We start from the raw sequence: 25,759 nt of genomic DNA on the forward strand, positions 1-25,759 counted from the left end.
ACCACTGGAACCTTCCGCCTGTACCAAGTACAGACCTATCACAAATCTTCCCTTTCTACTGAAAATCCTTGTTAAAGTCTCCACTTCACACCTGCAAGTGTTTGAGAAGCAGCATCTGCTGCAGGAGATTGGGAATCGTGGTTCTGTCTTAATAGAGCCACAGAGATGGCTCCTATTGACATACAAGATCATTTACGTCAGCTCTGAGATGTGGGAGGCACTGGACGCCTTATGTTTTGGGACCTTTTCTGGCATTTGTCGGGCTTGAAAACCTCTGTCTGCCTCACAGCACAAGGGTGATGGCGAGCATGTCCATGGTGCCAGCTGCCTGAATTGAGTCTTTTTTATACTAAAAGAGTAATGAAGGTTTGTGTTGAGTCACCTGAATCAGCTGTGTTGTATTGTGGGGACCAACGGGATTGCTGTCAATGAACCCCTGCATTTTACTGTATATATTAAGCCCCTTCATGATCACCTCCTGGCCCAGGACGTGGTGTTCCAAAAATATCCTGATGATACTTGGATGGTCTTCCATTTGAAGGGTAGCCTCGAAGTGGATGACTCATGGCAGCAGAAAGTTATGGTTGCATTGAGACATGGATGTAAACAAGTTGGTTTACATTATCTCAGTTTAAAATTGAGTTTTTACTAATCTCTACAAGACACATTTCTCTTAAAACAAATGACTTATAGCCTCGGTTTTCTATCTCCTACAAATCCTCCCTCTGAAAAAATAGCCTAAGACACTAAGGAGCCCATGTTCTAGGATTAAGTACTGTAAATTAATCACGTAAAAGCCTTGTGAGGCTTTTACACCATTCATTCACATTCCAGCTCATACTCAATCATTTGGATGAACGGAGTGGAGGGGCTGAACGTAACTTACATTTCCACCACCTCCCTTCCTTTCCACCATACAAATGCTCCAGCATTAGCACTAAAATGGATTTTAGCGCCAGCGCAAACGTTGGTTTCCCCTAGCGGGTCCACCACCTTTCATGCGCAATCGATCAATCTGCATATTAGTGATCTGATCGCTGTTAAAAGGAGAATCCAGGCTCATTTCTAACAGAGCATGCTAGCGTTCTTCTCACCTCACTTTTATGTCTTTCAGACCCTTGGTGCACAATGCACACAAAAACCTTGGCCCATGCAAAGTGTTTAGGTTTCCTAAAGCCCTCTGTTGAGGGTTTTACACAAGACCAACCCGGTAGTGGGTACCATGGATGCCAAGTTCCTCCGAAGCGCTGTTATTGCTAATGTGACAGAGCAGCCTGGTGTCACTCATAGGAGGAGGTATGGCTGGTATCAAGGTATAATTAGTCCAAGACAAGCACATCAAGAAATACACAACACAATATACAGTACACCTAAAATATATAATAAATGCATTAAATAGAATTCCAATAAATATTTCAGCAATAAAAAGAATAGCAAAGGGTCTATACAAAACTCAACTCACTTCCATAATCAGTGGAATAAGACAGTTAAATTCTATCCAGTTTGCGAGGTTCACTAGGAGTAACTGGTAGTGGTTTGGCAATCATTAAAGCTTAAAAAGACAGTCTATGTAGCAAAGTGTCTACAATGAACCCCATTATCTCCTAAAAGTAGAAACAGACATCCACAATCACTCATAATACGATCTACCTTGTAACAAATATTGGGAGTGAACTGCAGTGATTAATCACTCTGAAATGCATAGCAAATCACAGGCACACTTTAGAAATAGCTGGATTTCACACACGACTCCAGGACCCCAAGGGAAAACATTTTCAGTGCTAGTTTACAGGTAATGGTACGGTATTGTCAATTTTAGGCTGTTTTAGAGGTTCCAGAAGTTTGTCCAGAGGGTTAACGGGATAAACGTAATAAGTCTTTCACAACGATAGTGAAAAGGTAAGTATATGCCGAATACAGCATTTACTTGCAGAGACGGCAGAAGCCATATGGAGTCTGGGGGCACCAAGGGGGCTGGCTGCAGAGTGGGTCTCCAGCCCACTGAAGAGAAACAGTTGCACCAAGAGAGGCACTGGAGACACTCTGCATAGAGACCGGAAAACCCTGGACGACAGAACCTGCAACCGAATCATGGACAGGGGACCCAGGTACCTTGATGCAAGGCAATGGCTGTGGTGGGAATGGCTGGTTAAGGTTGGATGCCTACATGAGTTTTGGAGTTGGGATTTGGTCATACTATTCATCGATAGGGGCCTCTGATCTGTGTGGGTAGAATCCCAGAGGGAACTGAGACTATAGGATTGCAACGGAGAAGGGTACTCTTCAGATGTCCTACGAAGAGGAGGACACCACAGCAGGGAAGGAGCATAGAACAGACCATGCAATCAAGTCAGAGGCAGCTCGGGTGGGGAGAAAGTATCAGCCGTGGTGGCAGGAACCTCCCATGAGCGAAATCAGATGTGATAGCAATCCAAGACGTCCCACGAAGCAGCGGAATTGAGGCAGAGCAGCAGCAAGACGCTCACACTCCAACAATGCAGACGAGGAGCACCCACCTCAGTCCAGTGAATGTTATGAGTTGAGGAAAGCTTTTAGGAGGGGCATCAGCACGGGCAAGCATGGATATTTCTGCACATAATGCCAGAGAGAAGCAAAAAATTCACTTGTGTTGAGATTATTCCTGCCAGGAGAGGACAAAAACATCCATAAAGGTCAGGCCACACCGAAGCCTGAACCTTCAGCAGCAGTTCATCTCTCTGTTAGCCTTTGAGGTTATTTTTCCCCAAAATGAATCTGTCCAACAGCAGGGTGTTCCCCATTGCTAGTCACAAAATAAGGGAAGTGGTAACCATGCCCACCAACCAATAATTGTGCACCATTCAAAGATTTGCCATCCCGCCAACAGAGGCTACCCAGGGAAATACCATACACTCAAGCAAACCATCACATTGGATCAAGGTCCTGGGGGTGGACCAGTGCGGGACTATCACCTGGGTGAGGGTTCTGCAGTCAGTGGGAGTGGGCCACTGGATGGTGAGATGTGGTATCCCCTTCCCTACAAAACCTTTACCCCATCCTACCAAGTAAGACATTTAGAAACTCTTCCCCCCTTTTCAAGAAAAACACTTTCTCACAGACAGCCCGCTATGAGTTAAAACAGACTAATACCTGAGCCGTATACCTGACATGTCCCAATACAATGGTCAGGCAAGGTCAGGCAATTACTGACCATCACACACACCTGACCTCCATTAAGCTTACCCACACAGATAAAAGGTGTAGCATGAGAGCACACTCTGAGTGAGGCAAAAAACACACAAGGAAACAGCAAGTCCAAGATGGCAGTTTAACGAGAGATGAAAGATGGCAAAACAGAAGGGCATCGCAAGGAGGGAAGTTCTTTTCACCTTTTCGACAAGTAACCAATGCTTTCTTGAACCCTCGAGAATGGAAAGCGTAAGACCAGGAAAACAGGCTGAAGAATCCTTCATTGTTTTTCGGATATACCCGGGACCCACCTGCATCAATATTCAAGGCAGGGAGAATCACCAGCCACCGTAGTACTGTCCTTGGTTCCAGGAACAAAGCGGCATCAGTGAAACCAACACAGCCGGTGAGGTGGGGAGACTGAGAAAAGTCTGGTATGTGTTGAAGCCAGGGTTGCAAGAGGCAACATTGTATGGCAAGCGCTGGAACGAACATTGCGTGAAATACGTGTGATAAAAACACAAGTAAAGTTGAACTGCTTTTGAGTGATTGAACTATGAAACCAAGATACGACAGAGTGGTCTAGCACCGCATGTGTGCTCAATCGAAGGTCTCTGTAAGGTATCCAGCTGAAAAGTCAAAGAGTTGTAAAGAATTGAATATCGAAGTGGTCCTGCAATGTGCCATGCGAAATCTCACACACAGTAAAAAATCTTCGATGTTGATACAGTAAAGAAAGTTTGTGGCAAAGTAGATAATATTGGTCCAAACCCAGCAGGGGAGATCAATTGAAAGTTTTATCTTAAAGTTGGTGTGAGTCGTTGAAGGGGGACCCGGGGTGAAGTGAAAATCGCCTATGAAGGTTTTGTGTTAAAGTGGGTCTGAGCCCGGCGTAGGCGGACCCGGGTTGAAGCGAATATCACCTAAGAAGATTTTGTGTTAAAGTTTGTCTGAGGCCAGCGGAAGGGGATCCTGGGTGAACAGAAAATCACCTGAGAATTTTTACATATGAAATCCTGAGAAGAAACTAACTTTGATGTTTGTCGTGTTGCATCAGGTCCTCTGAAAAAGAGACTTTGAATGGCAGAGAGACTTGTCACAGAAGGCCATGATGTGGAAGTTTTGAACTGCATACTCGTGCTAGAGAAGCCAGAGACTCTGTTAAGCTTGAGTGTGCCACCTTTTCCTGTGCTGAAAACGTGCAGAAGGGAAGCCAACGGCTTGAATATCCCGACATATCATTTCTTGAGCACTTTTCTTTTGCATAACATTATTTCTCACACTATTTGTATTTAGAAATACGGATTGGCAATATGTTTATTAGTATAGGTCATTTTAATTTGACAAGACACCAGTAGGACTGCGTTATCATTATTTGATGGTTGTAGCTTGCTCCCATCTTTAGATTAAGGATTAGATAGGAGTTTTTCAACCCGATTGAAGTTCAATAAACACAAACTGTGATCACCTGAACTGTGAACACATATCAAGCCTTCCTTACAGCACCCACGCATTGTTAACCATATGTCCAACTAAGGGCAGCACACCAAAAGGTGTTGCAACAGCCGGAGGGACTTAAGCAGAAATTCCTCTGAGAGAAACATAAAGTCTAAAAACAAGAAAGTCAACAACCTTGTAGGGGACACAGTACGCAAAAGGAAGCCAAATATCAAATACTGACCTAATACAATCCTATGTATGCCCACGTACCACTCCTTTAAAAGTGTTTACGCTTGTATTTTCCGCCTATAGAGTGGAACCTTTGGAAGGTTTGTTATTGTACTTCTGAGCAGTTCACCCTAACATAAAATAAATCATGCAGTAAATACAAGACACACCATATCCGTAGTGGGAATGGCTCTTCAGTAGGGAAAAAGCCAGACCTCACAAATTAAGCATTTTAAATGTTAAGAAAGTATTTTATAATTGACAGTGTCTCTCGTAAACGTGAGCATATCTGGAAAGTGGATCATGAAAGGTTATATAGTCTGAGGGAAGGACAAGTTGCAAAGTAAAAGTAACTGGAGTATTATGCACAGTTTCTGCAGGATTCCTATAAACCACTGTGTCTCTAGGCTGATAGCAGATCAGCGTGTTTTGGTTTTGGGTGTTATGTGAGAACTGATTCACAATTTTCTTTATCGTGTTGCCTGATTACTCATGGATGGGGCAGAGCCTAGTTCATACTTGAAAGATTAGTGTCTTGTGTTTACATTGTAATTAAATGTTCCTTGTTTACTACCGTGGGTACTCATGACTCAGGTATACATGAATGGGACAATAGGATGCCTTGTGTACCCTTAAAGAAGGGGTCTGCGGCTCACCTGATTTTGTCATCTGTGACTCCCAGGATATCTCCCCATTGACTATGCTGATATATGTAGTCCAAAACATCTGGAGAGCTAAAGGTTGCAGCCCCATGCCTCAAAACAAGGTAAACGTTGGCAGATGGTGCCTCATAATGAGCCATCATCTTGATAAGCATTTACATATTTCTGCTACTTTCAAGCCCAGATTGCTTTAGAATTTGAGATTTAACCAAATTTAGAGGCAGTGAGAAAATCTCTTTGTTTAAATTTACATTCGAAAAATGTCATCATTTAGTTTTATATCATAAGAGGGATTGCAGACATTGCTGGGAAGAGCCACTACTCAGAGTATGTATGGTTCTGGGTATTCTGACGATGAGTGTTCATCACAAGTTTGAAACACTTTTGTATGGGTGCACTATAGATAAAATATCATAATATCATATCATTGGAAAGCTGAGGATTTATAGAATATCTGTCAACAGAAAGAATTTCATCATCCAGCAAATGTTTAGTATGGATACAGTATGATTCTGTCACGAGAAATGACTGGGTTGGGGTAGTCTGCCGAAACCCATGACTTCTACACCCTGCAGATTCATATGTCAATCTCTTAAATCAAGAAGAATCAGAAAGACATTGTGATTTGTGTAGTAATGATATGCAGGGAGGGCCGTCCTTTTTCCCTGCTTGTGCAGGGAGGCACTTTAGCAAGGGCTGACTAGGTCTGAGCTGCTCTGTTACCAACAGAGATGGTCCACCCTGAGCGTTCTTATTGCCACTAGCAAACCATGTGATGGCTCTGAGGGATTTCCATCACCGAATCGGGATGTAGGTAGTCGGTTGACGGAATTCATTACAGAGTCACGATTAACGCTGGAATCCGACTAATAGCGACAGGACACGGTGATGGAGAAGCTGATACAGCTGCAAGCATGTTTTGTATTTTATTATTTTCGAAATGCTTTTGCACCCGGGTTTGAATGTCGAGGGCGCTACTTTGAATGGGGGATATGTGGGAATGGGGAGTGAGAGTCATAGACACCGTTGGTGAGGATGCACGCTGCTCTCAGGGTGGCCTGCACACATGCGTTAGACCTGTGAAGAATACCAGTGCTCTAAGCAGCCAGATTTGCTGAGCTCCCTCATCACGGGACTAATGGAGAAAACAAGCGGGAGATGCTATGGCCAACTGTAGACTAAAATTCTCCATGGACTCTCCCATCTAGAATTTGCCCAACACCCATAACCATATAAAATGCATCTAAACGCTAATCTTGGCATGCTGATTGTCTGAAACATATGTCAATATATATATTTTTGTAAATTGATGCATTTCATCTAATTGTATTTTCCGACACATGCTGAGGACTGAAATAACAAAGTGGGTGTTTTGCCACACCCTTTGTGTGGGTCGCCTATTGGTCTGATAACCCTGAACACATTCAATTGGGATAACTGTAAAATGGATGCTGTTGTTACAGCTTCACCCGCAGGGTCAGTGTGTGTTCCTATGAATGCCACCAATGCGAACAGAGACTGGCTGCTCACCAACTTCAGAAGCTTCAGAGCCAGTGCTAAGTATGCTGACCTCCAACTGCTAAACCCTACGTTCTCTGGGGTAAGTCACAAAACCATCATGCTATATGTATGTTGCTTTTCTACATCATCCTCACCTTTGAAACCATCATGAGAACTAATGCCTGATTGTTTCACTTTTTCGGTGCATGATTATCAATAAGGAGGCAATATAGTATAAAGTTTACACGTGTTATATTTGTCAAGCAGGGCAACAAGTCTTTGTGGCTGTGCAGCATCATCAAATCCATAGAGCATACATTCAATACAAGCATCAGAAATGAGTCAGAAGAAAATCTAAACACCTTTGCAACCCTACCCCTTTTGACCGATGACCATGAGTCACTGAGCAATGGTAGGAAGTACGAGGAGCCAAACCTGGGTCCCTCAAGTCCCCTGCACACTATAATGAACTGTCCATAGACAATCAATAATTCAATCAATATATACTGCAAGGCTGTATTCATGAGCAATGGTGCCAGGTCTGCTACATATGAGTGCAGAGAGTGCAAGGTTTCCTGGTGATTATCGGGGGTCAGAATGGCCTACCTTTCTCTTGGATCAGGTTATGTCCTTTTTTGGGTTATCGTACATTTAGACCCTAACTGTTTCTTGGGAAGGAATGAGGGAAGGTTTGCATTACTCTGGACATGTAAGGTTTATGTTTGTTTGCATATGGCTCTTTATGTGTAGATCCCTCGCTGCAAATCTTAATAGTTCTTTGGTGCTTACGCGGATTCCAGCAGTGGGTGATCCTGTGCTTCTTGTTAGAACTGATGGGTTCCCAGGTTTACGCTGGAACCCAGACAGTTGAGGCAATTCTTACATTTCCTGTGAGATTATTCCAGCTGTGGGGCGGGATTGCATGACACTGTCTGTCCCAACATGTCAGACACACTGTTTCTGGAATTAGCAAGTCCTTCTACAACCATTGGTTGGTCTTCTTTTGGTACTGATTGAAGGGTTGGTTTTCTATGAGGAGTTTGATTTGAAAGAAATGCTCATTAGACAATGGCGTTGGCCTATCAATAAATGCAGAAGCCTGCATTCCAGGTGAAACCTAGGTTGTGGACCATTATTTTTTTAGTGACTAATTTTGCAAATCAGGTGGTGTAGGCATAGTGAGTAGGTTTCTTTAAGTAGGTGAGGCAGGGCAAGACAAAGATTTCCATTTGGGGACCGTTGAGCTTGAGACGTAATGCCTATTGATGTGTGATGGTTCCCAGATTCACAAACATTCCCTGAGTCTCATGTAGGATGTCGAGATGACTTTATTTACATAACTGCAAGATTTCTATTAGGGCTCAGGTTTCCATAGCCTCTATTATTGAATAGCTGTATAGGGTCATTTGCGTGCCTGTGCACGTGCGTGCGCATGCGTGCGCACACGCACGCACATGCACAGACACACACACACAGACACACGTTCTTTGTTAATATTTGTTTTTATCAATCCTGACAGCTGGATGTTCTGGACCTTCTCACCTCTCTGCAATTGGCGGATATGACGGTGCTCTCTGGTGCTCTCAGCAGTGACTCCAACATCACTGCCATCTTTAACAACCTTGACAATAGGACGCTGGCAGAGCTGGCAGGATTCTACACACAGTTTAATATGGTAGAGTATTCAACGTTAAGTATTTGAATATTTTATTTACACAACCTATGGACAACACACACTGTATGTTAAGATCATTCCAGTGCGTATTTAAATCATACAATCAGAACTATTATGGGTTCTTTGGAGATTGCAGTCTCCAGACATGGCAGGTGTTATGGCATTCCCATTACTGAGTTATAGGAGGTTAAGACGGAGTAGAAATTCCCCTGGGTGGGTAAAGAGTTTCCAAATTATTTCATGCTGCAGCATTATTGACATTGCTTGAAGCAAGGGAGGCTTAGCCACATGTCATCACTTTCAAGGCCCTGGTAATAAAGTATCTGCAGAGGTTATAATGCCATGGGGCAACTTTTTCAACACTGACGCCAACTCAGCAGTTCGGACATAACTACTAAGCCGTGGCTAACGACCATTGGTGTAGCCTACTACTGTTCACATATCACTCTAGCAGGTTGCCTTCTTACACATATACCCTGAATTTCTGTGGGTCCGGGTTGGGGGTGCATGCTACTCCATTGCTATACACCCCACATTTGAGAGGGTCTAGGTTGGGCTCTTGGCTGGATAGTGTTCTCCCCTCTCACCTGCTGGCAAAGGCCAGTCCTCAGGCCCGAGTAAATACAGCCTAGCTACATACAAATGCACCATAGCAGGGGAGCATTAATAGTCCCACACTCAGTGAATATGAAGTAGCATTGTTAGTAATAATTGCAACCCATTCTCGATGTATCGGTTATATCAGACCTGCACCCTCTGAAAGGTCATTGTTCTTTTTGCACATTCTGTTTGAAGGATGCCCCTTTAGTCAGCATTACATTCATTTGAGGTGAGTATCAGCAGGATTCATGTTTGTTAATCCCAGAAATTAAACTCTTTGGTAATTTGTTTAATAAATAATGTTATATGAATTTACATAATACGGCAACATGTGCATCCTTTTGTGTTTAAATTTAACACTGGAAGCTTTCGGTGTAGTACACAGGGGCCATTGCATGCCCCTGTATGAACATACATTAAATAGAGAAATCTGAAGATGCATAGTAGGGTACACATATAAGGAGTGAGCCCTATCCCCAGGTGCAAGAAATTGAAACAGTGAATATGAGAATGTCCATAGAAGCTAAGAATATGAGGGCAATGCACACCTCTCAACAAAAACTAATGATTATCCTCTAAAGAGCCCCTCCGACTAGAGGATATTAAGGACCCTCCTCGTTCTGCCCACTGACCTTACTGAACCTCACAAATGAGTGTCGGAACCCCACATACACAGTGAATGCCCCTCGTAAGACAGAGCACTTTCTATGTGGGAGATTAGATTTGTGGGTTCCATGTCATTTCATCGCAGGAAGTTTTTTAGCAGGCTTTTTTACTGCAGATTTTTTTATGAAAAAACTCATCAAATTTTTTATTTTTTTATTTTTGAGGGGGTTCCTCCCAATCCCCCATCCCCTTTAATTTTTTATATATCCTCGAACACCCATACCCAATATATATATTTTTCCAACACCCTCAAAAGTATTCAATGAGTTTTTTCTGTAAAAAATCACAGTAATAAACCCAGCAAAAAAACATTGCACGTTGAAAGGACGTTGTACCGATTTGTGAGTCTCAGAAAGAATATCGATCATCTCCTCTATAATCCTTGTTCTAATACAGCTAAGAGACCTGCTCTGGAGGAATCTCCTCTTCAATTGAGAGGACAGGACAGATCACAGCTCTGATCAGATTTCAGGAATTTGTAGACCCTGTATCAGGCATAATGTGTGTGCATTTTGAAATGGACCCAAACATGTATACAGAGCCTCTGTGCCATACAACCACACAGCACAACATGGCACCACACAATCTACTATATGATGTAGTATTGCAGGACCTTTTGGTCTGAGTATGCTAATCGTCCTGATTTAGGGAGCTTTCCTTCACTGCTAACCAGCTCTTTCTTCCTGCAGTGGAACCTTTCTTTGGTGAACATAACAGCCTCTGGGGCCATGCTGAATCGGACCCTCATGCGGCTGGTCCGTGAGAAGAGTCAGCTGAACACGACTGACTATGCAGATTGGTTCCAGAATAAACTGCCCATCCTTCTGCCCAGCATCACTGGGTCCCAGCTCACACAGATCCTGTCCAATGTTTTGTGTGACTCTCTTCAAGCTGTGTAAGTAATATCTTAGATTGTACCTCAAAGAATTGTGTTTCTTTGTTTGTTTATTGTAAGTAATGATCAATTACCCACAGTGGTGCTTCTGTTGTTTGTTCAAACTTCACATTTGGAATTTACCCCACCATTGGGCTAGGATCCCAGATGCACATTAAGTTAAAAAGCTGTCTTATTTTAGTGGCTGATCTCAAGGTTGTTAATGAGGCCAGTAATGGTCCCTCCTACCATTGGCATTCAGTCACAGTCACGACCCCATTACTTCATTCAGCCAATTCAACCCGGGGCATAGTCCTGTTCTCAGTAAGGGACGATATGAAATGTCTGCTCTGACACATGAAATGCTTTTATTATTAATATTATTATGGTATTTATTGAGCGTGGACCTATCTTTGAGAAGCAGCAGAGCCCTTCACATGGAAATACAGCAATACATATGCATAACAGAGTGCTTTAGAAAGGTATACAACAGTACAGATGCATAACAGAGTGCTTTAGAAAGGTATACAACAGTACAGATGCATAACAGAGTGCTTTTCAGAATGAGCAACAGAACAGATATTAAGCAGGTGTAGCATACCGAGGGGCACAGAAGAATGGTACATTTGTGCATGGTGATGGCGAGGAGAGAGGGGGTGGCATCTAGCGAGTCAGGTGGTACAGGGGGGATGTGATTGCACGACATGGTGAAAAATGACATGTCATGATTTGCCCCTTCCCCTGCGCTTGTTCCCAAGAGGTGCAAGGGGCATGTCCCCAAAGTCTATCCATTTAAAAGTGCATCTCATTTGTGAATTTGGGATGTGCTTTTAAATGCTCAGAAACACCCCTGATTTGTGCAGATGCACAAAGCCATGTAAATGGTCATCTGAAAGGTGGGATCTAAGATGCACCCATTCAGATAGCCTCTGAGAACTGGTCTGCTCCTTAGCGCAACTGATGAGAAGTGCACGTCATCACTCGGTCCAACAAAAACATTTGAGAATGTGGCCCTTAATGACCCCACAATTTGTTGTAAATGATTTGATATATAGTAGAAATACTTTCTTGGAAATGCCAATTAAGATAAAAGACACTGTTTTTTAACAAAGCAGAAGAAATATATACAAAAGACAGAAATATAATGTAAATGTAAAAAATCTCCATGCAAATAGTGAGCTATCTTGGAAAACAAGTATAGTTAAGTAAAACAAATTATTAATAAATAGTCATAATGACGATAATGGTAGGCATAAGGAATCCTTTGTTCAACAGAGTGTTTGTTTTATGATCTTGGAAGTGCGATGCACCCAGGCCATTTTATTTTCCCACATGTGTGGGATAATTCATGGAATCAAGCGCAGAAGTGGCGCACGAGGCTGGCGCAGAGAGTGCACGTGCGCCAGCATGTGCCAGCCACATGCGCCAAAACCCATTTTCACACACAGCATATTCATGGATATTCACAACCATAACCAGCTGTGGTGCAGAGTGGGACAGCGACCCCGCCCCCTGCGCCCAACCATGAAAACGTGCTAAAAACGCCACTCAGCCCTCACGCGCCAGCGAAATTGCATGTAAAACTCCCTGCACACCCCTCAGAATATGCGCACCCCGCTCGCGGCAGCGAAATCACTTGTAAAACTCCCTGTGCACCCCTCGGAATACGCGTACCTCGGTTTCGCCAGTGAAATCGCATGTAAAACTCTCCGCACACCTCCGGAATACGCGTAACCCGCTCGCGCACATGTAAAACTCCCCGCACAACTGTGGAATACGCGTACCCCGCTCGCGTGCGTGTAAAACACCCCACGCACTCCTGGAATATGCGTAACCCGTTCACGCGTGTGTAAAACTCCCCAAGCACCCCTGGAATATGTGTACCCCGCTCGCGCCAGCCAAATCGCGTGTAATTGTCACTCCCGTACACCCAGTTTCATGCAGCAGTGTTGTGAGAAGCCACATGCACCCCCTGCAGCCAGACCACGCCACAGGGGTCCACCCTACACCCCTCCCCATGCCCCGCAGGCAGCCCATCCACCCTGACCATGCCCTGGGGGCAGCTCATCACCTCTGACCATGCCCCACAGGCAGCTCATCAACCCTGACCATGCCCTGCAGGCAGCCCATCACCCCAGACCATGCCCCGCAGGCAGCCCATCACCCCTGACCATACCCCGCAGGCAGCCCATCACCCCAGACCATGCCCTGCAGGCAGCCCATCACCCGTGACCATGCCCTGCAGGCAGCCCATCACCCCAGACCATGCCCCGCAGGCAGCCCATCACCCCTGACCATACCCCGCAGGGAGCGCATCACCCCAGACCATGCCCCGCAGGCAGCCCATCACCCCTGACCATGCCCCGCAGGCAGCTTATCACCCTAAACCATGTCCCACATGCAGACCATCACCCCTTACCATGCCCTTCAGGCAGGCCAAATGCCACCATGCACTTGGGAGCCTTGACACATGTCCCCCCACCCCCAGTGATGGGCACCTGCCAGCAGGCCCTGACTCATGTCCCCCACCCCACCCCCAGTGATGGGCACCTGCTAGCAGGCCCGATTCATGTCCCCCCACACGACACGCCTTCACAATTCAGACCCATGGCCCTTATGGACACCCAAATCCCACCCCACGCCACCCCAGTCCAAACACCCAACCAAGCATTCCATCCACTCCAAATTGAATTCCCCATGTCATGATATATACCAAATAACCAGTATGCCCATGAATACATGTCCGTCAGACCCACACAATGCCGACACATGACTGAGAAAACCAACATTGTGACATGCACGACACCAATGAGAGAAGACCACACAAATAAAGTGAAAAAAAATGTATTAAATACAAAACTGAATGAATGAAATGAAATCACACAAGAAAACAAATAATAAATACAAGTCTGGATGTCCAAAATTATGCAAAGAAAATGAAGGCTGAAATCAACAAAATCCAAAGTAAAATGGCTCCAAGGCGTCCGTCCATAAAACAAAATCCAAAGTTAAAAAAAAGCAAATCATTCCTCCATGGGTGAAAAAAAATAAGTTAAACCAAGTCCATGACTATATACAAATGAAAAATCAAGGCTCCATGAGCCCAACAATCCAAAGGAAACCCACAGAAGGTGAGGGGCACCTCAGTTGGGTGGCCACCACGTGCCCTTTCCCTTCCGATTCACAGCGCCTGTGCGTGTGGTTGGGGGTGTGGGGGCACCACCATGTCCACCGGTACGCCCCGCCGTGTTGCAACATTGTGCAGGACACATGCTGCCACAATGATCCTGCACACTACTGGGGGTGCATAGAGTAGCTGCCCGCCAGAGCGGTCAAGGGAGCAGAAGCGCGGCTTGAGCACTCCAAATGTGCGCTCCACTATGGCCCAGGTTGCAATATGGGCTGCTTTGTATCTTATCTGGGGTGGGGTGGTGGGGTTCCGTATTGGCGTCATCATGTGGGTGCTCAGAGGGTAGGTACTCTCCCCCGGGGAGGTGATAATAGTTATCATTAGTTTGGTTTGTGTATTTGTCTGTGTGTGACATGCATGCATGTACAGAGGCATTTGTACTCACCATTGTGCCATGTGTCGGCATGCTTCACAGCTTCCGGGTCCCGGCTCAGGGCGGACATTCTGTATATGAAACTGTCATGGGTGGACCGAGGATAGTTAGCATAGACAGAGGTGATGATCCCCTGTGCATCGCATACAACTTGCACGTTGATGGTATGCCAGTGCTTGCGGTTGTGGTGGATATTCTCTGTGGCCCTAGGTGGACGTAGGGCCACATGGGTGAAATCGAGGGCACCGAGCACTATGTGGAAGTGTGCCACCCTGTAAAAGTCCTGGACCATAACATGCCTTTCTGAGGGTGTTCTGGGCATGTATATGTGCCTGCGGACTGAGGGTCACGCAGTCATGATTGCCAACACCTGGTGTAGGCAGCGTGACTGCGTGGGCTGTGAGACCCCCCCCACTATGGCAGTGGTCCACTGAAATGACCCAGTGACCAAGAAATGCAGTACATTGAGCACCCTTTCCAAGGGGCTCAGTGCTTGGGAGCACAAGGTGGGTGATGTGAGGTCATCCTCCCACTCCTGGACCAGGTATACAATGATATGAGGTGGAAACCAATACCTGCCATAGACCTGGTCATCAGGCATCCCAAAAAGGCTTGTCCTGGGCAAAAAAATGCAGGGCCTGGCTATTCTCCTCCTCCTGCGGTGTCCCATGATCAGTGCTGCGAGAAATGGGACATTCATCGTAGCTGTATATACGTGTTTGTTGTTTGTGCGCACTTTTATACTGTGCTTCGACGCTTCCGCTTGCCTTCGTGTGGCGGACGTGTTTAGGCCTGTTCATGTCTTTTGGCATGCGTGTGTTCCCCTATTCGATTCCATGAATACGTGTAGTTCGCAAGCGTGTGGGCGTTCTGTGTATTTCCCAGCAGTACTTCCCCAGTTACACCCTCATTTTCACGCGTCGTTTCCCATTCTGTGTTCCGCCCCGTGTCCCGCCCCCTTTTTGGTGTGTGCGCTACACGCTGTGCCCTTTCGCTGTGCGCATCGCGCACGGCGTGCGGGATGTCACAGCGACGTGTGCGCCCATGTGCGTCACGTGCGAATTTGGTGCACTTCTCGGGAAAAACTCGCGCAGGGCCTTCCATGAATCGCTTGCACCAGCTTGCGCCACATATTTTGGCACACATTTATTCCATGAATTGGCCCCATAGTCTCTGGCTGTTTATTAACAGACAATTAAACCCAGTGCTTGAAATATTGAGGTATTGTTGTTGTTAGATAGCCCAGTTAAAGGTGGGTAAATGATGAGACTCTTCCAGAAGAGTGCTCTATTGCTTTATAGCACATTCCATTCACACAAAAGGGCACTATTATGCAGTGTACAATTACATACAGTACAGAACTATTGTTACAGGTAAGGGACATCTCTTGATTATCTTCAACCAGTTCTTCCAATGAGAAGCCACACACATTGAGGAGGCCATCCATTGTTTTATTGTTTTGACTGTGACTAGGGAACAATACATTTTCCTCCTCTCCTCTGTTCCTCTTGAATGTGCCTCTTCTACTGCTGCTCATGGCCCTTTGAATTGGCCCGCAGGGGAGCATTCTGGACCGTGTGCCACTACTCTACTGTTCTGCTGGAAAATCAGGGATCACAAAGTGCACTAGTGCAAGCCCAGGTTGCCTTTTCCTGTGCTTGTGGTACTACAATGTGGATTGTTTATGATTCAATGTTGCCTTTTTCTCTTTGCCAGGGTCTCCGGTGTCGATAAAGCCTACTCCGCAATGAGCATGGCAAGAAGGCAGGAGATCTATGGTGCATTATGGAGCAACTTAAATCAGACTAAAAATGGTAAGAGCACCAAAGCAGGTGGGTCAATATTCACTGTAGTTAAAGTGCAGTCAAAGCTGATAGCATTCACCAGAGATCATGTTCAAAATACGCAGCCACGGTAGTGGCTGTGTAGTTATGGGTAAGTTGTTAATCCCATAAGAAGAGCACTTTTTGGGTGGCTTATAACTTCGTTCCCCCTGGACGAATCCACACCAAAAGTATATGGCCACTCTAAATTGTTTTGCAAAGTTTGTTGAGGTTTGGTCCAGGGGGGGCTAAGTTATAGGAGGGGTCCCAAAATGTCTTTTTCCCCATAGACTGAATGGGGAAAAAAGTTTGCTCATGCCTACAGCCCAAACCGCTGGACGGATTTTCACCAAACTTGCAGCAGGAGCAGCGGCTTGGTCCCGAAAGCGTGCTTTTGTAAATTTGGTGAAAATTCGTCCAGTATTTTTTTTTTAAATGACCAAAAAGTAGGTCACAAAAAATTAGTGATGTCTATGTCCGCTATGCGGACACACTTCCCTGTTCGTGCCACGGACAGGACACCGATTGGTTAATTGGCTTGCGTCATGTCCGTGGACATGCAACATGTTCGCTGATTGGATGGTGAAGAGCGTGAAGTGCGTCAGATTTTTGGAAACGCCCACCATCTTGGATTTGCGCACAGCGGCCAGTGTCCGCGGACATCGCGGTAAAAACATATAAAAAAACAACATTGCACTTGTCAAACTTATCAAATAATCTCTGGGGAGGTGAGGGGTGATGAGGATGGGATGGGATATGGCTGCAAGAAGCAAAAAAAAATGGTTGTTTTGCCGCGAACGTCCGCGAACAGTTTCGATGTTCGCGAACAGCGCTGAAAAGTTCGCCGACACCCCAGCATTACAGGGTTGGTGAAATACAGTTCTTGGATGGCTTATAACTTTGACGCCACTTAATGGAACTACATGAAATGTTGCATGTATATTTCTGACCTGATTCTGAGTGACGAGGCAGAGTTTGGTGGCATTCTGTCATGAGGGGGCAAAATTAGAGTGGGGGTCCCAAAATAATGGAAAGGCTTATAAATGAAGTGCCATTTGACGAATCCACACTTAATTTGGGAAACTGATAATATATTTAGATAATGTATTTGTGAAGTTTCGTGGGAGAGGGGGCGTCCCAAAATAATGTAAAGGATTATAAATGGGTGCCATTTGACGAATCTACACTTCGTTTGGCAAACTGATAATAGATCTAGATATACATGTTTTTGCAAAGTTTGGTGGGATTCTGTCAAGAGGGAGCAAAATTAGAGGGGGGGTCCAAAAATATTGTAAAGGCTTATACATGTGGTGATATTTGACAAATCTACACAAAGGTTTGCAAAAAGATTATAGATATAGATATTGATGTTTTCGTAAAATCTGAATGGATTTTGGCAAGTGGGGGCTACGTTATATGACGACTGTATGTGCTTTTGAAAAAATAAAACATGGGTGGATTTCCAGCAAACTTGCATAAGGAGCATTGGCAAGGACCTACAAGCATGGTTTTGCAAATGTGTCAGTGTTTTATTATTTGACAAGTGTCATAATGTAGCTAAAAAAAAATAGTGGTAGACCTTTAGTAACTGAGGGGAGCCTGTGGCCATGGGCAGTGGCCAGATTGTCCAGGTCATGGAAAAAGGTAATGATCCAGACAATCTGGCTACTGACCATGACCACAAGGGACAACACATAGGATTAAAGTGGCCATGTCCACCTGGGACTGGCTTTGTGGTAAAGTAATTCGAATTTAGGATGGATCTGAAAGGGAAGAAAAATGTGCTCATGGTATTATGGTCATAGGGTTCTCTTTTTGCCTTCTGAAGGCTGCCATGGAAAGCGAAGAGGGGCCTTGTATGGAACCCTCGCCTTCCCTTTCCATGGTGGCCATCTTGGAAAAGGATGTCCTTCCTACACCGGGATGCCGCAGTGAAGGCCATTAGCACCCCGGGTTCCCACTTTGGGAACCTAGGGTGCTAATGGCCTTCATCCCCCATTTCAGGGGCTGGAATGGGGGGGATAATGGTCCAGAGACCTCGTTATCCACCCTCGCTTCGCTTGGGCTGATAACTTTGGCTGCTGGGCGGGTATCCACCATTCCAGTACCTGGAATGGAGGATGAACATCACAATATTCCCATTAGCATAACACAAAATGCAAATGGAAATGCTGGAAAATCTTATTGAGTCTATGTACTTTACTGAGAAATATGAAGTAGATGGAGTCTATGCATTTTTTTTTTAGTTCTATGTTTTAACTGTGAAAGGTGGTTCTTAAACGAATATATCTCTTGTTGTGAGGGAAATGAGGGAATAGGAGCCAAACACTAATATGGAGGGGTAGGTGGACAAGGGAAAGTGTTGCATGTGTGTTATTTCTAGGGTAGGGGGCAGAGTTTCTCTTGCTTCTTGATTACAGCAGTGGTGGTGGCTCTTGGGGAGGAGGGATGGCATTAGCTGATGCCATTTTAAGATAAATAGCAGTTTTGCTAAAAGTATGTACTTTGTACTAGATTGATAATGGATAATGAGTAGGGAAAGGTGTTGGAGCGGTGCAAGGGAAATTTTGAAGTTGAAAGTTCCCAGATCAGTATAAAATGCAGTTCTGAACTGTCCGCGAAGCAGAGATCTTATCGTGAAGTGCGGACGGGTTCTCAGACATGTCATCATGCCGCGCACCAGCGTATGGTCATGTGGCACTGTCCGGAAGGTCCGCCATGAAGTCAGATGTTCGTAGACATCTACGGATGCAAAACAAGTTGACAAACTAGTTGAATTAGGTGCAAAAAGTGTATAGAAGTGTTAAAAATGATTCCAGAAGGTGAGAAATGGCACTTTGTAAATGAGACACAAATATTGCTATATTGGGTAAGTATGATATTAGTAAATTGTAGGAAAATAGCATGCACTGGTAAAAACCCATGAAATTCACTGAAGAAAACTTTTTTAAAGGGGCGTTATGGTTAAGTTGTACTAATAAAAACCTAAGAAATTCCATGAAAAAACTTTCTTAAATGGACGTTAAGTTGCAATAATAAAAACCTATAAAATTCAATGAAAAACCTTTGTTAAATGGACGTTATGGTTTTCAAGTAAAACCAAAAAAAGCCAGAAATTCGCCAGCAGAGGTCTTATTGGGAAGTGCGAACGGGTTCTCGGACACGTCATCATGCCGCGTGCCAGTGTATGGCCATGTGGCACTGTCCGGAAGGTCCGCTATGAAGTCAGATGTTCGTAGACGTCTACAGATGCAAAACTAGTTGAAGTAGTTGCAAAAAGTGTATGGAAGTGTTAAAAAATATTCCAGAAGGTGGGAAATGGCAGAGTTTTAAGGTGACACTTTGTAAATTGGACACAAACATTGCTATACTGGGTAAGTATGATATTAGTAGGTTGTAGCAAAATAGCATGCACTGGTAAAAACCTATGAAATTCACTGAAAAAACTTTGTTAAAGGGACGTTATGGTTAAGTTGCACTAATAAAAACCCATGAAATTCAATGAAAAAACTTTGTTAAGGGGACGTAATGGTTAAGTTGCACTAATAAAAAACCTTTGAAATTCACTGAAAAACGTTGTTATTAAAGGGATGTTATGTTTATGTTGGACTAATAAAAACCTATGAAATTCAGTACAAAAACGTTGTTAAAGGGACATTATGGTTGAAAGTAAAACCGAAAAACCCCTGAAATTCGCTAGTTATGGTAAGCTAAGCATCCATAACTCGCACCACCAATGTGCATTGTTAAAACTAACACCCAGGACATCAAAAATGACATCACAAATGTCATTGATGACATCACTGATGACATCACATGTGCATGTACTTTTCAGGAAAAGTCTGTACAAGGGATTCTTATTATAATGTTGGCAAAAAAAGTGTTAAGGATCATTAGAATAGATGTCATGAGCTATGTAGTGCATTAATCAATGCATTGATATAAATTGCATTCTATTATGACGTTCTTTACAGTATAATAATGTACTCATGTATAAACGTAAGCATAGTGTGCAGCATACATGATGGAGGTGCAATATTCATAATCTTCCCATGTTAAATAGTGAAATGCTAAATACTTTTTTATTAGAGTTTTGTGTACTGTGCACAATTTTATAAGTAGCTAATGAAACCCACTTCCTATATAATTTCATTATTACATACAAAACACAAAAACACAGCAACACATACAAAAATTAATATATGCAGGTAAAGTGAAGTATGCAAAAAAGCAGCAGTAGAACCAGAAATTGTTCATAACCTACCTGATTATCTTTACGCACAGAAATGATTGTTCTGCTTCAAACCTACTACCTATCACATGATGTGACTGCACTCTAAAGAGAGTAATGCAAATACAAATATGAGCATATCCAGAGAAAGTACAGTGATAAAAAACAGCAGAACAATAAGAAAGTGTTGATAACCTTACTGATTGTCTTCATACATAGAAAGCATTGGTATCTTTCAAGTGTTTATTCTCCTTATGTATATGTTTCATATGCTGTGAGTGAGCCCCACATGAATTACTGTAAGAACATATTTGAAGTATAGGTCTACAAATATAGTACTTTTTGATTTCTTTGTTCCTAAGTATTACTGGCTAAGATATGTCAGTAAAGGAAAAAAGAGGGAGCCAGACATATGATGTCATCAGTGATGTCATCAATGGCATTTGTGATGTCATCTTTGATGTCCTGGGTGTTAGTCCTAACAATGCATGTTGGTGGCGTGAGTTATGGTTGCTTAGATTACCATAACTAGCAAATTTCAGGGGTTTTCGGTTTTACTTTGAACCATAACGTCCCTTTAACAACGTTTTTTTACTGAATTTCATAGGTTTTTATTAGTCCAACATAACCATAACGTTCTTTTAACAACGTTTTTTCAGTGAATTTCAAAGGTTTTTATTAGTTCAACTTACCCATAATGTCCGCTTAACAAGGTTTTTTCATTGAATATAAGATATATCTAGTAGACCATGAAGTCCTGCACTGTGTAGCATTTGCTTTTCAAGTAGGAAAGTGGGTCGGGGGAAATTGTGCAAAATTCTTTGAAATATCTACCTGCGTATTGCTTTTCTTATATTACGTTCAACAGTCAAATTATGAATGAATTGTTCCATTTCAATCATATTTGATGGGCGCATTAAGTATTATTATTACCTGCAATGATATCTTGCATCCAGAGTCCCCAAAATACTCTAAATGTCCCTGTGGCCACAGAGAAGAATGAGCAACCATTGGCAAGGGTTATTTTGCTTGGCTTTTTCCCCCTCTGCTCCCGGGACCAGTCGGCAAATGACACCTTTACATCCGGGATCCCTGAGAAGAAACGCTGCGTTGGGGGCTTCCTCTCTTGTTCATGTTTGCTCAGACTCGTCCACGGAGGCAGTCACAGAAGTGACACATTTTCAATATATGCAATGGACCGAGATTAATGCCTGTTCTATAAACTGCTATGCTAATATTTGAGACTCTATTACTGAACACAACTTGGATTTGCTGTCTGTCTCAGAGACCTGGCTATAAAAGAAATTATCCTGTCCCTCCATTTCTGTATCACTTCTTCTTGGCTTTTCCATGATTAGTGCTAACAGATCATCTGTCAGAGATGGTAAAATGGCTTTCATTTTTAATTATGCATGCAATATTGATGCTGTTCCCTGCACCCCTGTGCCATTACATACAATTCATGTATATCTATACATGAAGTATAAAGGCATTAGTAGTCTATTGACCCTCACCTCACTCCAATGCAGCCCAGACACTCTTCCTTATTTTTTGGATGTTTGTGTGCCCGTAATGAAAACATAATTGTCATTCAAAATAATGACCAATTCAAAACTTGATCTCAAAGGCACATCAAGTAGCCAAGGTTTCCAATTCATGACCACTGATGCGACCCATATCAAAGGCTGCTTGTTGGACTGGTGCTAAGCCCATTGAGACCTCTGTTTCGAACATAAACGGTTCTGATAATTTTTCCTTCTTTTTCAATCCTCGCTTCACTGTGCTCCTCCTTGCAGAGCAACGGGAAAATCAATTATATTTTACCGTTATAAATGGACCTTTACAGGACCCAACATGATCAAAACTTTCCTTTGTGGATATTCTTCTCTGTAAATGAATAGTCTTGTTTCAAATTATAACGTCTCCTTACTTAAGCTAATGGATAAAGGTGCTCCTCAAGTCCACAGTGGTTAAAATAGGCCCAAAGCGGAACAGCTGGTGTTGACAGGATTGCTGTCAATGAACCCCTGCTTTTTACTGTATATATTAAGCCCCTTCATGATCACCTCCTGGCCCAGGACGTGGTGTTCCAAAAATATCCTGATGATACTTGGATGGTCTTCCATTTGAAGGATAGCCTCGAAGTGGATGACTCATGGCAGCAGAAAGTTATAGTTGCATTGAGACAGGGATGTAAACAAGTTGGTTTACTTTATCTCAGTTTAAATTTGAGTTTTTACCAATGTTTACTAGACATGTTTCTCTTAAAACAAATGACTTATAACCCCTGTTTTCTATCTGCAGACAAATCCTCCCTCTGAAAAAATAGACACTGAAGGGCCCATGTTGTAGGGGCAAGTAACGTAAATGAATGATGTAAAAGCCTTGTGAGGATTTTACACAATTCATTCACGTTACAGCTCATATTCAATCATTTGGATGGCGGAGAGGAGGGGTGGAACGCAACTTATGTTTCCACCGCCTCTCTTCCCTTCCACCATACAAATGCTCCAGCATTAGCTCCAACATGGATTTTCATGCCGGCTCAAACTTTGGAGACCCCTAGCCAGTCCACCAGCTTTCATGCACAATCAATCAATCTGCATATTAGTGATCTGACTGCTGTTAAAAGAAGAATCCAGGCTAATTTCTACCAGAGCACGCTGGCGTTCTTCTCACCTCACTTTTATGTCTTTCAGACCCTTAGTGCACAATGCACACAAAAACCTTGGCCCATGCAAAGTGTTTAGGTTTCCTAAAGCCCTCTGTTGAGGGTTTTACACAAGACCAACCCAGTAGTGGGTACCATGGATGCCAAGTTCCTCTGAAGCTCTGTTATTGCTAATGTGACAGAGCAGCCTGGTGTCACTCTTAGGAGGAGAGATGGCTGGTATCAAGGTATAATTAGTCCAAGACAAGGACATCATGAAATACACAACACAATATACAGTATACCTAAAATATACAATAAATGCATTAAATAGAATTCCAATAAATATTTCAGCAATAAAAAAAATAGTAAAGGGTCTATACAAAACTCAACTCACTTCCATAATCAGTGGAATGAGACAGTTAAATTCTATCCAGTTTGTGAGGTTCACTAGGAGTAACTGGTAGTGGTTTGGCAATCATTAAAGCTTAAAAAGACAGTCTATGTAGCAAAGGGTCTACAAAGTACCCCATTATCTCCTAAAAGTAGAAACAGACATCCACAATCACTCATAATATGATCTACCTTGTAACAAATATTGGGAGTGAACTGCAGTGATTAATCACTCTGAAATGCACAGAAAATCACAGGCACACTTTAGAACTAGCTGGATTTCACAAACGACTCCAGGACCCCAAGGGAAAACATTTTCAGTGCTAGTTTACAGGTAATGGTACGGTATTGTCAATTTTAGGCTGTTTTAGAGGTTCCAGAAGTTTGTCCAGAGGGTTAACGGGATAAACGTAATAAGTCTTTCACAACGATAGTGAAAAGATAAGTATATGCCGAATACAGCATTTACGTGCAGAGACGGCAGAAGCCATATGGAGTCTGGGGGCGCCACAGGGGCTGGCTGCAGAGTGGGTCTCCAGCCCACTGAAGAGAAACAGTTGCACCAAGAGAGGCACTGGAGACAATCTGCACCCAGAGCCAGAAGACCCTGGACGACAGAACCTGCAACCGAATCATGGACAGGGGACCCAGGTACCTTGATGCAAGGCAATGGCTGTGGTGGGAATGGCTGGTTAGGTTGGATGCCTACATGAGTTTTGGAGTTGGGATTTGGTCATACTATTCATCGATAGGGGCCTCTGATCTGTGTGGGTAGAATCCCAGGTAAAGAGGGAACTGAGACTATAGGATTGCTATGAAGAAGGGTACTCTTCAGATGTCCCACGAAGAGGAGGGCACCACAGCAGGGAAGGAACATAGAACATACCATGCAATCAAGTCAGAGGCAGCTCAGGTGGGGAGAAAGTATCAGCCGAGGTGGCAGGAACCTCCCATGAGGGATAGCAGATGTGGTAGCAATCCAAGACGTCCCACGAAGCAGCGGAGATGAGGCAGAGCAACAGCAAGACGCTCACACTCCAACAATGCAGACAAGGAGCACCCACCTCAGTCCAGTGAATGTTATGAGTTGAGGAAAGCTTTTAGGAGGGGCATCAGCACGGGCAAGCATGGATATTCCTGCACATAATGCCAGAGAGAAGCAAAAAAATCACTTGTGTTGAGATTATTCCTGCCAGGAGAGCACGAAAACATCCATAAAAGTCAGGCCACACCAAGGCCTGAACAGTTCATCTCTCTGTTAGCCTTTGAGGTTATTTTTCCTCAAAATGAATCTGTCCAACAGCAGGGTGTGCCCCATTGCTAGTCACAAAACAAGGCAAGTGGTAACCATGCTCACCAACTAACAATTGTGCACCATTCAAAGATTTGCCATCCCACCAATCGAGGCTACCCAGCGAAATACCATACACTCAAGCAAATCATCACCTTTGGATCCAGGTCCTGGGGGTGGACCAGTGCGGGACGATCACCTGGGTGACCATCACACACACCTGACCTCCATTAAGCTTACCCACACGGATAAAAGGCGTAACACGAGAGCACACTCTGAGTGAGGCAAAACACACAAGGAAACGGCAAGTCCACGATGGCAGTTTAACGAGAGATGAAAGATGGCAAAACAGAAGGGCGTCGCAAGGAGGGAAGTTCTTTTCACCTTTTCGACTAGGAACCGATGCTTTCATGAACCCTCTAGAATGGAAAGCGTAAGACCAGGAAAACAGGCTGAAGAATCCTGCATTGTGTGTCGGAGATACCCGGGATCCACCTGCATCAATATTCAAGGCAGGGAGAATCACCAGCCACCGTAGTACTGTCCTTGGTTCCAGGAACAAAGCTGCATCAGTGAAAACAACACAGCTGGTGAGTTGAGGAGACCGAGAAAAGACTGGTATGTGTTGAAGCCAGGGTTGCAAGAGGCAACATTGTATGGCAAGCGCTGGAACGAACATTGTGTGAAATACGTGTGATAAAAGACGCAAGTAAAGTTGAACTGCTTTTGAGTGATTGAACTATGAAACCAAGATACGATACCTTTGACAGAGTGGTCTAGCACCGCATGTGTGCTCAATTGAAGGTCTCTGTAAGGTATCTAGCTGAAAAGTCAAAGAGTTGTAAAGAATTGAATATCGAAGTGGTCCTGCAATGTGTCATGCAAAATCTCACACACAGTCAAAAATCTTCGATGTTGATACAGTAAAGAAAGTTTGTGGCAAAGTAGATAATATTGGTCCAAACCCGACAGGGGAGATCAATTGAAAGTTTTAT

General features: G+C 43.8%; 1 protein-coding gene across 4 annotated transcripts in view; it reads left to right on the forward strand.

The window, feature by feature from the left end:
- LOC138569359 (uncharacterized) overlaps nucleotides 1-25,759 on the forward strand; it is a 1,262,132-nt gene that overhangs the window by 107,551 nt on the left and 1,128,822 nt on the right. For all 4 annotated transcript variants that reach the window (XM_069647272.1, XM_069647275.1, XM_069647274.1 and 1 more), the window contains 4 exons: nucleotides 6,962-7,098; nucleotides 8,518-8,673; nucleotides 10,629-10,834; nucleotides 16,093-16,190. In XM_069647272.1, coding sequence (XP_069503373.1) covers nucleotides 6,962-7,098; nucleotides 8,518-8,673; nucleotides 10,629-10,834; nucleotides 16,093-16,190 — 597 coding nt within the window. The remainder of the gene's footprint in view (nucleotides 1-6,961; nucleotides 7,099-8,517; nucleotides 8,674-10,628; nucleotides 10,835-16,092; nucleotides 16,191-25,759) is intronic.

Source organism: Ambystoma mexicanum, chromosome 2q (genome assembly GCF_040938575.1).
Source record: "Ambystoma mexicanum isolate Mex_15411 chromosome 2q, UKY_AmexF1_1, whole genome shotgun sequence".
Classification (NCBI taxonomy): domain Eukaryota; kingdom Metazoa; phylum Chordata; class Amphibia; order Caudata; family Ambystomatidae; genus Ambystoma; species Ambystoma mexicanum.